At 41.3% G+C, this 12,670-nt stretch overlaps 1 protein-coding gene across 1 annotated transcript; it reads right to left on the bottom strand.

Moving 5' to 3' along the window:
* Positions 1-2,293: 2,293 nt before the first annotated feature.
* LOC147464496 (pentatricopeptide repeat-containing protein At2g33680-like) lies at positions 2,294-5,575 on the bottom strand. Its single transcript, XM_086515287.1, has one exon. It carries the CDS (start codon positions 5,479-5,481, stop codon positions 2,926-2,928), a length of 2,556 nt encoding a protein of 851 aa, XP_086371413.1. The 5' UTR covers positions 5,482-5,575; the 3' UTR covers positions 2,294-2,925.
* Between the last annotated feature and the right edge of the window lie 7,095 nt (positions 5,576-12,670).

Raw genomic sequence — 12,670 nt, 5'->3', positions numbered from 1 at the left:
TCTCTCTCTCTCCCCCCCCCCCCCCCCCCCCCAACACACACACACACACATTTGCAATCTCCATATCTCTCGTATTTTCTATGAGTAGAGCTCTCGAGAACAAGAGTAGATAAGCATGTCATTTGGAGTACTTACTCAAGAAGAGGAGAATTGAGACAATTTCTTTGCTCTTCATGGTGAAGCTCATCCTTTATCATCTCATGCTAGAAAACATTTTATGCTTCCTTGAGATACACACACATGTCTATACATGTAGCAGGGTGATGGTCGTCTTATAATGCCTATTGTGCTTTGTGTATGTAGAAAAAAAATTCCTTTCTATTGAGTTGACCTAGTAGCTTGTAGATAGAGCACTTTCTAGGCTTCCTCATGCTTTACATTACATGTGTGTTTACACAAACAATGGCTCAACCTTCTAGAGAGAAGGATGCTAGATCTAGGTGTTCCCCTCTCCTTTCTCCTGCTAAAGTTGGGCTCACCACTATTTTTAACTCTTTTTGAGCCAAGGGAGGTATATCTATTTTGTGGTAGGCTTGATCAATTGCACCAATTCGAGTCATTTGTACAAAACCAACTACCAAGAGTTGGTCTAGCATGGATCAACTTGCTACTAAAGGTTTGAAACTAATGTTGTTGTTGTTCTCCAGGGAGTCCCCTTAGCTCTCGGTTGCATTTCACCAACCTGCACAATAAGCACGACCGATTGCCAATGATTGTACCCCCTTTGTCGGAGATATTCAAGTGACCCTTCAATTGCAATCTTTCCTTACATCTTGCGCACCAAACACTACTTGGGGATATTGATCATTTGCCTCAGTGTGAATTGTAGAATTGAGTAAAGCTAAGAGCTTTTTAATCTTGGGAGGTTCAACCCCAAAAATGTAAGTATTGCACATGAGTTCAAACTAAGAGGTTTTCTATTGAGATTTTTTTCTAATGAAATAACAAAATTACATTTATAAAAAAGGATTTTTATTATATTTTGAAAAAAATCCATACGTTTCTTGAAAAAAAGGGGTTGTTTTATTACGTCTAAACATATAAGTATAGGGGGTTTTTTAATACCTTTTGAACACACGTGATATGGGTTATTTCTTAAGTGACCCTTTACTTATTTTTTTTATCAAGGACATGTCCAATAATGTATGATACTCGATTGCATTGACATGTTTACCTTGCTCAAATAATATAACCATGGTTAACATTAGAAGTGATCAAGCTTTTGTTGTAGGCACTTCTATGTAAGTTGAGCAATAGTGACTTTGTAGCTCAAACTCTTGTAGGAATGAAGGAATATCAACTACCATGAAGATAGCATTGTAATTTGCAGTTGTAATTTTAATGGTAGAAATGTGCCTTCGTTACCTATTAGTGTCAGAAAATGATACTACCTTCAAAAGTGTCAATTTGGATTCTCGTTTATTTTTACGGGACCAAAACAACATTAAAATGGGTCTTGGAAGCTTGAAGTGTGTTGAAGGATCTTGGATAGAGCAATGCATTCATAGCCTATTACTACTAGTGGAATGATACTACCTTCAAAAGTACCCATAGAGTTTGATCTGGATTTTGACATGTTTTTACAAGGCCAAAACAACATTGAAAAGGGTTTCAAATGCCTTTGACAGTGCCCTAAAGGTTAACTGGGAGGTAGATATGGAGCATCACAGCTAAACTTGTTGGGCAAGGCATGAATGGGTGGCTAGGAGGTGGGAGAGGGGTCGGGCGGTTTGGGGGGGGGGGGCGCCTTGTTTGAGTGGTGGGTAAGCAACCTCCACTCCCCCTCTTCCACACCTTTACACCACGAAGTAGTGCACTTTTCACCAAGAATAGTATCCTCAAAAGTGAGGAGTCAATTTGACTTGTGGAGAGCTGATATGTGGTCTTTTGCAAGCCCATAGGCTTCTCTTAGAGCTCTTTTTTCCTAGTGTCTCTGCACACATGATTCAATAGCCATGAAGCACTTCCATCTTTTATTCTTCTGGAGTAACACAACATATCTACATAGTGAGGCAAGTTGCAGAGTTTCCATGTGTGCATAACCCCACAGCTCCTCCTTTACCTCTTCAATGCGTTTTATTTCGTATCAACGTCAAAGCATTTACACTTTACTTTCACATCCATTCATTCTTTGGGCGCTATACCCCCAAAGGACATATACATTAATGCCAAATACTTGTTTTGTTGATAATAGATGTTTTAGTTGCATCCATTGATCCAATTCCTGCTTCATATCATTGACTCTAAAATCTCTCAAAACTCAAAAAATGGCAAGAAAGGCAATACACCAGCATGAATAATGGAGGTACCAATTAGCCTAAGGATACGTAATCCAACAAAATGTATAAAATTTTAACATCCATAAAAATATATGCTTCTACAAACACTTAACCTTCAAGGCATGCCTGAAGCTTGCACAGCGAAAGATCTGCACAAAGCATTTGCACACCATGTGCTTTGTTGGCAAATCTTATGACTTTCATCTTAGTGCCTCGTGAGTATGTCCTTTGATTCAATAACTATTCAAAACATGATTATTGCATGATGGCTTTGCAATCCTATGTGCGTTGAAAAGATTAATGGCACATATTTGTGGAGCATGCTCGAGTTTGAAGCTGCTGCAAGTCATGCAATTCGACAAATGCACAAGTTCTTTTTATCTCCAAGAAAACGGTATTGGCAAAAATGCCTTTCCCATCTTTAATACATATAACATGCTGACAAAGAATCATGTCTCTTTGAGATAAATGATGATTGCACCTGCAAGCAGCAAGAGCCACCCTCTTTAAACAATGGTGAGCTATGCCTTTGAAGGATCAAACATGTCTCCTGACATCCAATCACAATTTCCAGAGTACGGCACTTCATGGGCGAATATCCTTTGCTGCAAGTCTATCTCTTTGCTTTGCATCACCAACGCAACACTCACACCTCGTTGTTATTTGAAGCAGTCCATGTACCACAGCCCGGCTGCAGGTTTTTGATTCTCATAGCTTCAATGTCTTTGGCCTTCTCCAGCATGCCAGCTGCAGTATATATATGCACCATCAAAATGTATGCTGATTGGTCACATTTATCTAGATCTACTGCCTGTTCAAATGCCCAACTTCCCACATTAACATCCCCCCATTTGCGGCAAGCACCCAATAGGCATCGCCAAATTGCCAAGTCAGCAGAAAAGGGCATCTCTTGGATCACTTCTACTGCCTTAACTAGGTGACCTGCCCGTCCAAGAAGGTCCACTATGCAGGTGAAACAATCTGTGTCGGGCTTCAGACCATACAAGGCTCCCATATTATCAAAAAGTTCTTGGCCCTTTTCAACCAGACCATGCTGACTACACCAACTCAGCAAGCAACGGAGTGTCACAATATCTGGAAGAATACCCTCATGCTGCATTTGCTCTAAGCATTTCAGTGCTTGCTGGCCTTGACCTGCTTGTACATACCCTGCTATCAATGAATTCCAAGCGACAGCATCTTGAGAAGGGAGCTTTTCGAGGACACCTTGTGCCTGCGGAAGCGCTCCACACTTGGCATACATGTCCACAAGAGCACCACCCAGCACTATACTATGTTCTAATAACCCTTGCCGCAATACTTCATCGTGGATTTGCTTTCCCTTGTTAAGGTCTCTCATCGCAGTGCAGGCTTTAAGGACACATATATACGTTACTGCATCTGGGGTGACACCCTCACACTGCATTTCCTCGAAACAATCTAGAGCCTGCTGACCTTGCCCCTTTTGAGCATATCCTGAGATCAATGCACTCCAGGAGAGGACATTTCGAAAAGGAAGATTCTCTAGGACATTTCGCGCCTGGGGAAGAGCACCGCACTTGGCATACATGTCCACAAGAGCTCCACCCAATACTTGACTATGCTCCAACAACCCTTGCCTTGACATCTCGTCATGGATTTGCTTTCCCTTGTCAACTGCTCCAATTGCAGCACAAGCTTTCAGGAGTCCGGCATATGTCATTGCATCTGCAAAGATGCCCTCACCCTGCATTTGCTCATAACAATCTAGAGCCTTCTGGCCCTGTCCATCTTCAGCATATCCTCCAATCAAGCAGCTCCACGAGATGACATTGCGTGCAGGAAGCGTCTCTAAGACACCATGGGCCTGAGGGAGAGCACCACACTTGACATACATGTCCACAAGAGCACCACCCAACACCATATTATTCTTCAGCAACCCTTGCCTTAAAATCTCATCGTGGATTTGCTTTCCTTTGTCTATGGCACCAATCACCGCACAGGCTTTCAAAATGCAGACATAAGTCACTGCAGTTGGGAGAATGCCCTCACGTTGCATTTGTTCAAAACATTCTAGAGCATGCTGGCCTTGCCCCTTTTGAGCATATCCTGTAATTAATGCATTCCATGAAACGGCATTCCGGGAAGGAAGCTCATCTAGGACACTTTGCGCCTGGGGAAGGGCACCTAGCTTGACATACATGTCCACAAGAGCACCACCAAGCACCGAACTGCGCTTCAGCAACCCCTGCCTCAAAATCTCCTCATGCATTTGCTTTCCCTTGTCAATGGCTCCAATCGCAGCACAAGCTCTTACAACAGACACATACGTCACCGCATTTGGGGCAATCCCCTCATGTTGCATTTTCTCGAAACACTGTAGTGCTTTTTGGCCTTGGCCCCTTTGTGCATATCCTGAGATCAAAGCACTCCAGGAGATGACGTTGCGAGAAGGGAGCTTTTCAAGGACACTTTGTGCTTGGGCAAGAGCACCAAACTTGGCATACATGTCCACAAGAGCACCACCCAAGACTGTACTATGCTGCAGCAGCCCCCGCCTCAAAATCTCATTGTGTATTTGCTTCCCCTTGTCGAAGGCTCCGATTGAAGTGCAGGCTTTCAAAATGCTCAAATAAGTCCTTGTATCAGGACGAATGTCGAGACTCTGCATTTGTTCAAAAGAGTCTAAAGCATTCTGGCCTTGCCCCTCTCGGGCATAGCTTGCTAGTAATGCAGCCCATGGGATAACACTGCTGCTGTTATGCATGTCAAGTAAAGCTTTTGCTTTCTCAAGCTCGCCGCAATTTGCATACATTGTAATTAAAGCGTCTGAGTAATGTTTTTCAGCCAAACCCCTTTTCTGGAGCTCATTATGTATCCTGGAACCTCTTGACAGATCTTTATTCTTACTGCATGCCCATATAAGAGAGGGTGAGAAGTTGTCTGTGGTGATGGCCATGCCATCTGCAGCATATCCGCATCGGATGAGCTCGTCGTGAACCCAAGATGGGTTGTCACGACTATCCAACCACAAAGGCTGTTTGGTAAGTTTGTGCTTGAAGTCGGGCTGCCTAGGGCTTCGCTTGCTGCTGCGATTATCCCACCAGTTGGAGGGATCCCTGAAAAATTCCTTCCACGACCAGTCCAAGTGCGTGTGCCACTCTTCCCTCCCTACAGCAAAGCCCGCTGTACTCTCTAGCTGCTGCATAGCACCGGCAGCCATCTCCAATGTGAGTTGCAAAGACGCCTGCTCATAGTAGGTACGCCTCCTATCTGGATTCTTGAACTCAAGACGCGTTTAACTTCCTACACAATAAAAAGAGAAATACACTACAGGTGAGGCTCTGCTATATGTGTTTTGTATTGCATGGTCCAACCAGCATTGCGATGAGAAAGAAAAAACAATTAAATTACCAAGCCTTTTAGGCTAAATCCACATACTACCATTCCATGAGTGCATGGCTTTGGGCTATGTCCCTAACCGCATTTTTTGTTTTCCCCATTAGCGCAGAGAGATTGTATTAGACAAGCAAAAAAGATACAGACGGTCATCCTGTCAAGCATAGCACATATATATTATACCATGCATCCTTTGGATCCTGATTACAATTAACCAAAAAGAGACTAGGTCCCATGACAAATAGCCTAACCATCCACCTCATCAATCTCTTCTTGAAGCCTTTCCAAGTAAAAGTTACCATCGCGGATCCACGACTTCAGATAGGCTATCTCGATCTCCAGTTTCTTCTTCCACTCGTCCCTAGTGAGCTCTTTGTCTTCAAACAGGATTCCGCTTAAGGGACCCGCCTTAAGCTGGTTATACAAGTATTGGGAATCCTTTAGAATATCCTTCTTCATTCTGTAGAGGGTCACTTGATCATTAGCAATTTTCATGTCCTGCACATTAAGAGATGAAAAGGGTTTTCAGTGTAGGAGTCTGGTAAGAAACTTCAAACAAAGTACAGTTACGCAGCCACCAAATCATCTAGAGAAATTATGCGCTTGCTTTGTTCCAGCACAGACTAATGATCTCCACATAATCACCTAGAATCAGTTGTTTCCATGATGGAGCAAAACCTAGAGACTTCGCCAACGAGGCGAGTAACCTTTTATTAGAGGGACAGGCTACAAACAGATGGCCCGTGTCCTCCACATCTTTATAACATCTGCAACAAAGACCTGTTCCTAAATTAGCTTGGAGCATTCTCTTGCCAGTCCATATAGCCTTATGCAGTAGAAGCTAGAGAAGGACATATTTCTTCGGTTCTATAGCAGAAGACCAAATATTCATGAACTTGAACTCCCATTGTTTGGTGGAATAGTTGACTTGCCATCGCTTGTTAAGGGTTAAATGAAGAGAAAAATTCACGGGGGAATAATTCCAAGATGGATTCTATAATTTGAACCTGCCCGGCCACATAAAAGCTCTAAGATTAAGGGGAGAAGGCGTTTGAAGGGTCCAAGTGAGCTCAGTTGCGAATAAGTTAATCTTGGAATGGATTAACTGGAAATCCCACGGTTGGACTTCATACTTGAGAGACAAGCCAGTGCTACAAAGCCAATCCCGAGACTCGGTATCCCAAAGTTGACACCAAGTCTTTAAACCTTATTTGTAAAGGGTAAGAGCTTTCCTCGGTTCCTGCTGATTGACAAAGGGAAGTTCCATGCACAGCCACCCGTATTTGCTCGGAGACCTTGACTAGAATTAATCATGTTTGCTATCAAACATTAGTCACGAGCATTGGTCGTGACTCTTTTCCTTTGCCCCAACGTCTCGTCTCACATCCAAGGGACTGGGAGATAAGCCGAATGGTTGCGATAATGCATATCAATGACAAGGGCATAGGTTCAAGCATCTAAGGGTGAGTACAATTTCCTCTTTCAGCAAAGAACATGGTTTTGTAGTCGGGAGCAATCTAGGTGGTGTACTGTATGACGGCGTGACCCACGGGGTTCCTCCCAAGCTGTAGTATGTTGGCGTTGCAAAAATCCTTCATTCACTTGGGAGTTTATTGAGGCATCATGTAGCAAGTGTAATGCATCCCATCTCTCAAACCACTTCTTTATGTTTTGCATCCATCGTTTGTTTGATGCTTCACATGCAATTGTACAAAGTCAATGTGAGGGGTTTTGATGCATCTTTATCATGTACTCCACAACCCTTTCCATGCCCATAACCTCCATTAGAAGAGATCTCGAATCAAGAAGTAGGAGCATATATGGTGTTTTATATCTCAACTTGGAGAAAGTTTGTAACAAAACTTGGAGAAAGTTTATAACAAAGCTTGGAGAAAGTTTTATGTCTTAACTTGGAGAAAGTTTGTAACAAAAGTCTTTTGGACATTCTCAAACACTTTCCAAGTAGATTTTGAGATGCTCCCACCCCACACTTGAAGCCCATAAATAAGAATCGGTGTCACCAATGTGTCAAAAGAAGAACCGGTGTCACCAATGTGTCAAAATAATATTTCTTGAGAACCCAACATTTGACATCCATTGCATCACACATGTTCTCAAATGCATAGTACACTCTCTTTCGACCTTCCAAATGTTGCATTACACATTCATTCCACTTGTGTTTGGCTGAAACCTCAAGGCCAAGGTACTTAAAGCAAAATTGAAATTCCTCTTCCCATGTGCAATTGACTTATCAACTTCTCATAGATTCAAGAAACCATAAGCATAAACTCATTTGGCACTTGGATTTCTTCCATCCTTCTCCACAAATTGCTACCTTGAATCATACCGAAGGCTTTCTTGAAGTCCACAAAGCAACAATACAGTCGCTTTTCTTTCATTTGGCTTTCCTCAATGAGAACACGAAAAGTGACAAGATGATCAATGGTGTTATGACATTGATGGAGTCTTTTTGCACGCTTGCCATTCTTTTCAGCCCATTCAATCAATTTTATCTTCATTATGTAATCATTATGTACCCAAATAACTCTGCCATAAGGGACCTGATCACTATAGTCCGGTAGTTATTTACATTCTTTACATCCCCTCCTTTATGCAAAGGCTTGACCCAATTAGTGCTCCAATCATAAGGCATATCATCTTAAAGTGCAAGGTTGACACACATCCAACGATGTGATTCCTCTCCCATCCATTTACTCATTTTTGGTTTGATACCTTGAATATCTCTCACATTGCAAGTTGGAAACTTTCTAAGTTTACCGCATACATCTTCAATACTGGAAAAAGAGGACATACATCGGAGTGAACCATAAATGGCATTGCAATTCCAAAAGCATACTTTCAATTTCAATTCGGCCTCTTATGTCATGTGTTCCTATTTGCTCAAGGGACTTGCCTTCTCCTAGGGCATGTTTTCTTCATGAGACATGTTTATTTTTTCTTGTCCTCATATGCCTTGTGACGTGCAACAAAAAGTGTGATCTTAAGAGAGAGAGAGAGAGAGAGAGAGAGAGAGAGAGAGAGAGAGAGAGAGAGATTTTATTATCATCCTTGGAGGTCAAATGTGATCCATAGGACCAAAAATACATGTGATGTACTATGTATGGGGCTGATAATTGATTCTCAATACCCCAATATCTTGTGATAAGAATTGCAATGGAGAGTCCACATTGTGGCTGGGAGAGGAAAGTGTGTAGGTCTAACTCATGGCCAAAAATGTGAGGGAAGCAAGTTTGGATGTGAGCAAAAGTTGAGCACTCTAGTCTTGTGTGGTACTTAGACTCTTGAACTTGTAGTGAGCATAATGTGCATAATTGATGTGACTCTTCTTGATTACCCCAACGCCTCGTCTTGGATCGAAGGGAGTGGGAGCTAAGCCAAATGGTTTCAATAGTGTGTATTGTTGACAAGGGGATAGTCTCAGGCATATAAGAGTGAGTAGGGTTCCCTCTTTCAGTGAACAACATGGTTTTGTAGTTGGAGGCAACATGGGTGTTGTAATGTATGAAGTGCGAGCCACCAGATTTCTCCCAAGCCATAAGACATTGGTAATATAGAAAAGTTTCATTGCTTGGGAGTCTATTGAGGCATCAGTAGCAAGTGTAATGCATCCCATCTCTTGAACCATTGCTTTATGTCTTGCATCTAGTCAATGCTTAAAATCTGGCGTATATGTATCTTTTGAGCTCTTTTCTTGCTTCCTAAGCAATGGTACAAAGTCGATGTGAGTAATTTTGATGCATCTTGATCATGTACTCCACAACCCATTCCATGTTAATAAGCTCAATTGAAAGAGATCCCAACTCAAGAAACAAGAACAAGAGCATATATGGTGTTTGTGTCTTAACTTGTGGAAAATTTATAAGAAAATGCTTTTGGACATTCTCAAACTCTTTCCAAGTAGACTTTAAGATGCTCCCTCCCCACAATTCAACTCCATAAAGGAGAACCGGTGTCACCAATGTTCGGTTCTCACAAAGTACCTTTTTTCATTTATCTCATCAACCTCTTGATTGTAAGGTGCAAGGATAGCATGCTCCTCAAAAATCAGCATGATTTATTGTAAGGGCCTCCTCCTGACCCTTATTTTTTACTACCACATCTAAGCCATCGACTTTAAAAAGAGAAAGAAACTAATAGAAAAAAACATTCGAGTAAATTTGGGTCAAATTCAAAGCTCCAAAGTTTACCCACGAGCCACTTCCGGCTTACACCATGGGAATAGGGCCATAACCAATGCATGGAAAATTAGTTTTTCATTTTGAGAAAATTAACATAAAGAAAGAGATAAGGAAAGAGCAAAGAGAAGAAAGAGATAAAGAAGGAAAAGACAAGATAAGGATAAGGATAAGGATGAGGTGAGTAAGTAGCTTGTTGGAGAATCTTTGAGAAGCAAGATAAGTGAAAGAGAACTTATCAGAAGGAAGATAACCTATCATGATAAGTAAATGCACTTATTGTAATATGCATAAAAAGAGGGCTTTTGTCAATGCCATTTTATGCATAATAACAAGTCCCCTATAGTCTTCTACGATTTGTGCTACATAGCGTGTGTTGTTCTCGCTTTGTTTCTCCTCTTTTCAAGCAGTTTTCACATCAGGTGCAGTATTTGCCATGGCTGACAACAACACATATGTGATCGAGATGTTTGCTGTTGAGGATAGATTGGATGGGACAATTACCTATGTGGGATTATATGATGCAACATGACCTTGAGTCGAAGGGTGCCTAGAATATTGTGCATGGCATTGATATACGTCATGTTTCTAAGGCTGTAGGTGATGTTGAGGATGTTGCAGGTTTTGGTGGCAGGATTGTTGCTGCCAGAGCTGTTTTGCCTACGGCTAAGCAAGCTCGTTGGGATGTAAAAGATGCACAAGCTCATGCATTGATTGCATTGTCTGTGAAGTGCAATATTACTCCTCACATTTCTTCAACGACATCTGCAAAACAGGCTTGGGATATTCTGGTCTTTATGCAAGTTGCAATGAGGGAAAAATTGCATTGTTGCATAAAGAGTTGGAGTCAAAGATTATGCATGAGAAAGATGATATGGACACTTTCCTTGCTAGTGTCAAGGATATCAATGAGCAACTTATTTCTGCACGCGAAGTCATTTATGATAGTTCCCTTGTGTATACGGTTCTTGATGCTTTGCCAAATTCTTACCAAAATTTTGTTAGTACTTATGACCCAAGGATATCCAGAAGATGTCAAGCTTGATGCATTATGCACATTGTTGTTGCAAGAGTCACTTTCCAGGAAAAACAGGACTAGATAGCGTGCATTTGAACAGGCCTTTATTGCTGCTCAAAGAAGAGGTGGTAACAACAATGTAGCCACTTCTTATGGTTCTTCTACGAATGGTAAATCACTTGTTTCTAATTCTTTTGTTGGTAACACTTCATCTAGGAATTCTGGTGAAAAGGGCAAAAAGAAGATGCGTTGCCATTATTTTAAAGCTAATGATTACTTGATCAAGCAGTGTCCTAAGTTGAAGGAAAAAGAGGCTAAGAAGAAAGAGACTGATTCCACTACAAATGTAGCTATTGTTAAGTCGTTTGTGAAAGGAATTAGGGTTGATGTTGATGCAAAATGGGATTTTAGTGCAGAGTGGACTTATGATCCTTTTGTCCATGATGCATGTATGTCAGTTGCTACAGATGCTCATGTGTGGTGCTTTGACAATGGTGCTACAAAGCACACTATGTCTCATCGTGACTATGGAAAAAAAGGTCTCCTATGGAAATGGCAAGATGTATGGCCAAAAGTCAAGCTTTTCCACATTCATTTTGGCTTGAGGCTATTATGTGTGCCACTTATGTACTTAGCAGGTGTGCTACAAAAGCTTTGCAATTTATGACTCCATATGAAGCATGGCATGATAGAAAGCCTTCTATTGAGCACATGCGTGTTTTTGGTTGTTTGGCATATGCTTTGGTTCCACAAACACAGCACAGAAAATTGGATGATAAGGCTATCAAATGTATTTTTGTTGGTTATAGTGCTGAACGCAAAGGTTACAAGTTGTATCATGTGCAAACAAAGCGTATCTTGGTTTCACGAGATGTTGTGTTTCTGGAAGATTCTGCTCAGCCCTTGCTATTATGTACTAGAGATGGTAATGTAAGCTCACATGACATTTATGACACTTTGTTGCCTCTTTTCAGTGATGGAAGTTCGAATGTAAATTCCAATGAGGAAAATGTATAGCCTATGGGGGTTTCTGAAAATGTTACACATCAGCCTATTATTACTGATGCAGATGTACATGATGTACTTGATGAGGAAAGGGTGGCTGAGAATGATAAGGCTAGAGTATGCCTAAATGACTGGTGCATACTTTGCACGACAGTAAATTGGATGCACCTTTGTCTAGTTGTACTCGTTCAGGTTCTTGTCATGCATCTTATGCATCAAATTGTTATGTTTTGGTTGTGTCTAGTTTATGTGATGTTGAGGAACCTCTATCTTTTGATGAAGCACATAATTCAAAAAATTGGATGGTTGCCATGCAATCTGAATATTGTTAGGGCTTACTTCCCAACAATAATGCAGAGTAAAATACACAGCAAATTGCATACAACATAGCTTTACTGCACAACAGAAAATTGCAGAACATCAAGGACACAAATGAATTGTATTGTATTACTGCATACTCTGCATCATGTAAACACACGCTACAGCCCCCTGCTGAATACAGTTAGACTCCTCTAAGTAGAGAACGACTAACAAGTCCTAATTGCCATCATGCGCCAAGAAGTAACTTGCATGACTAAAAGCAATCCCATTTAAACTAACCATCATAGGTGTAAAAACACCCTTAGAGTTCAAAGGTCTAAACCTTGATTACAAATAAAAAGTAAATAAACTACGACTGAAGCATCAAGGTCTAACACCTGGCACATCTGGTGGGAAATGTTTGCAAAACATTGTAAGAACCCACAATATCCCTTGACAAAACAAGCGTGAAAATCAAAATAAAATTCTTCTTG

This window comes from Adiantum capillus-veneris, chromosome 1 (genome assembly GCF_014529385.1).
Source record: "Adiantum capillus-veneris isolate H3 chromosome 1, ASM1452938v2, whole genome shotgun sequence".
Taxonomy (NCBI): Eukaryota; Viridiplantae; Streptophyta; class Polypodiopsida; order Polypodiales; family Pteridaceae; genus Adiantum; species Adiantum capillus-veneris.
The sequence above is the reverse complement of the archived record's forward strand: the minus strand, read 5'-3'. Positions and strand labels throughout refer to the sequence as shown.

Coding starts and splice junctions, on each gene's coding strand:
- LOC147464496 (XM_086515287.1), bottom strand. CDS start 5,481: ATGGCTGCCGGTGCTATGCAGCAGCTAGAGAGTACAGCGGGCTTTGCT.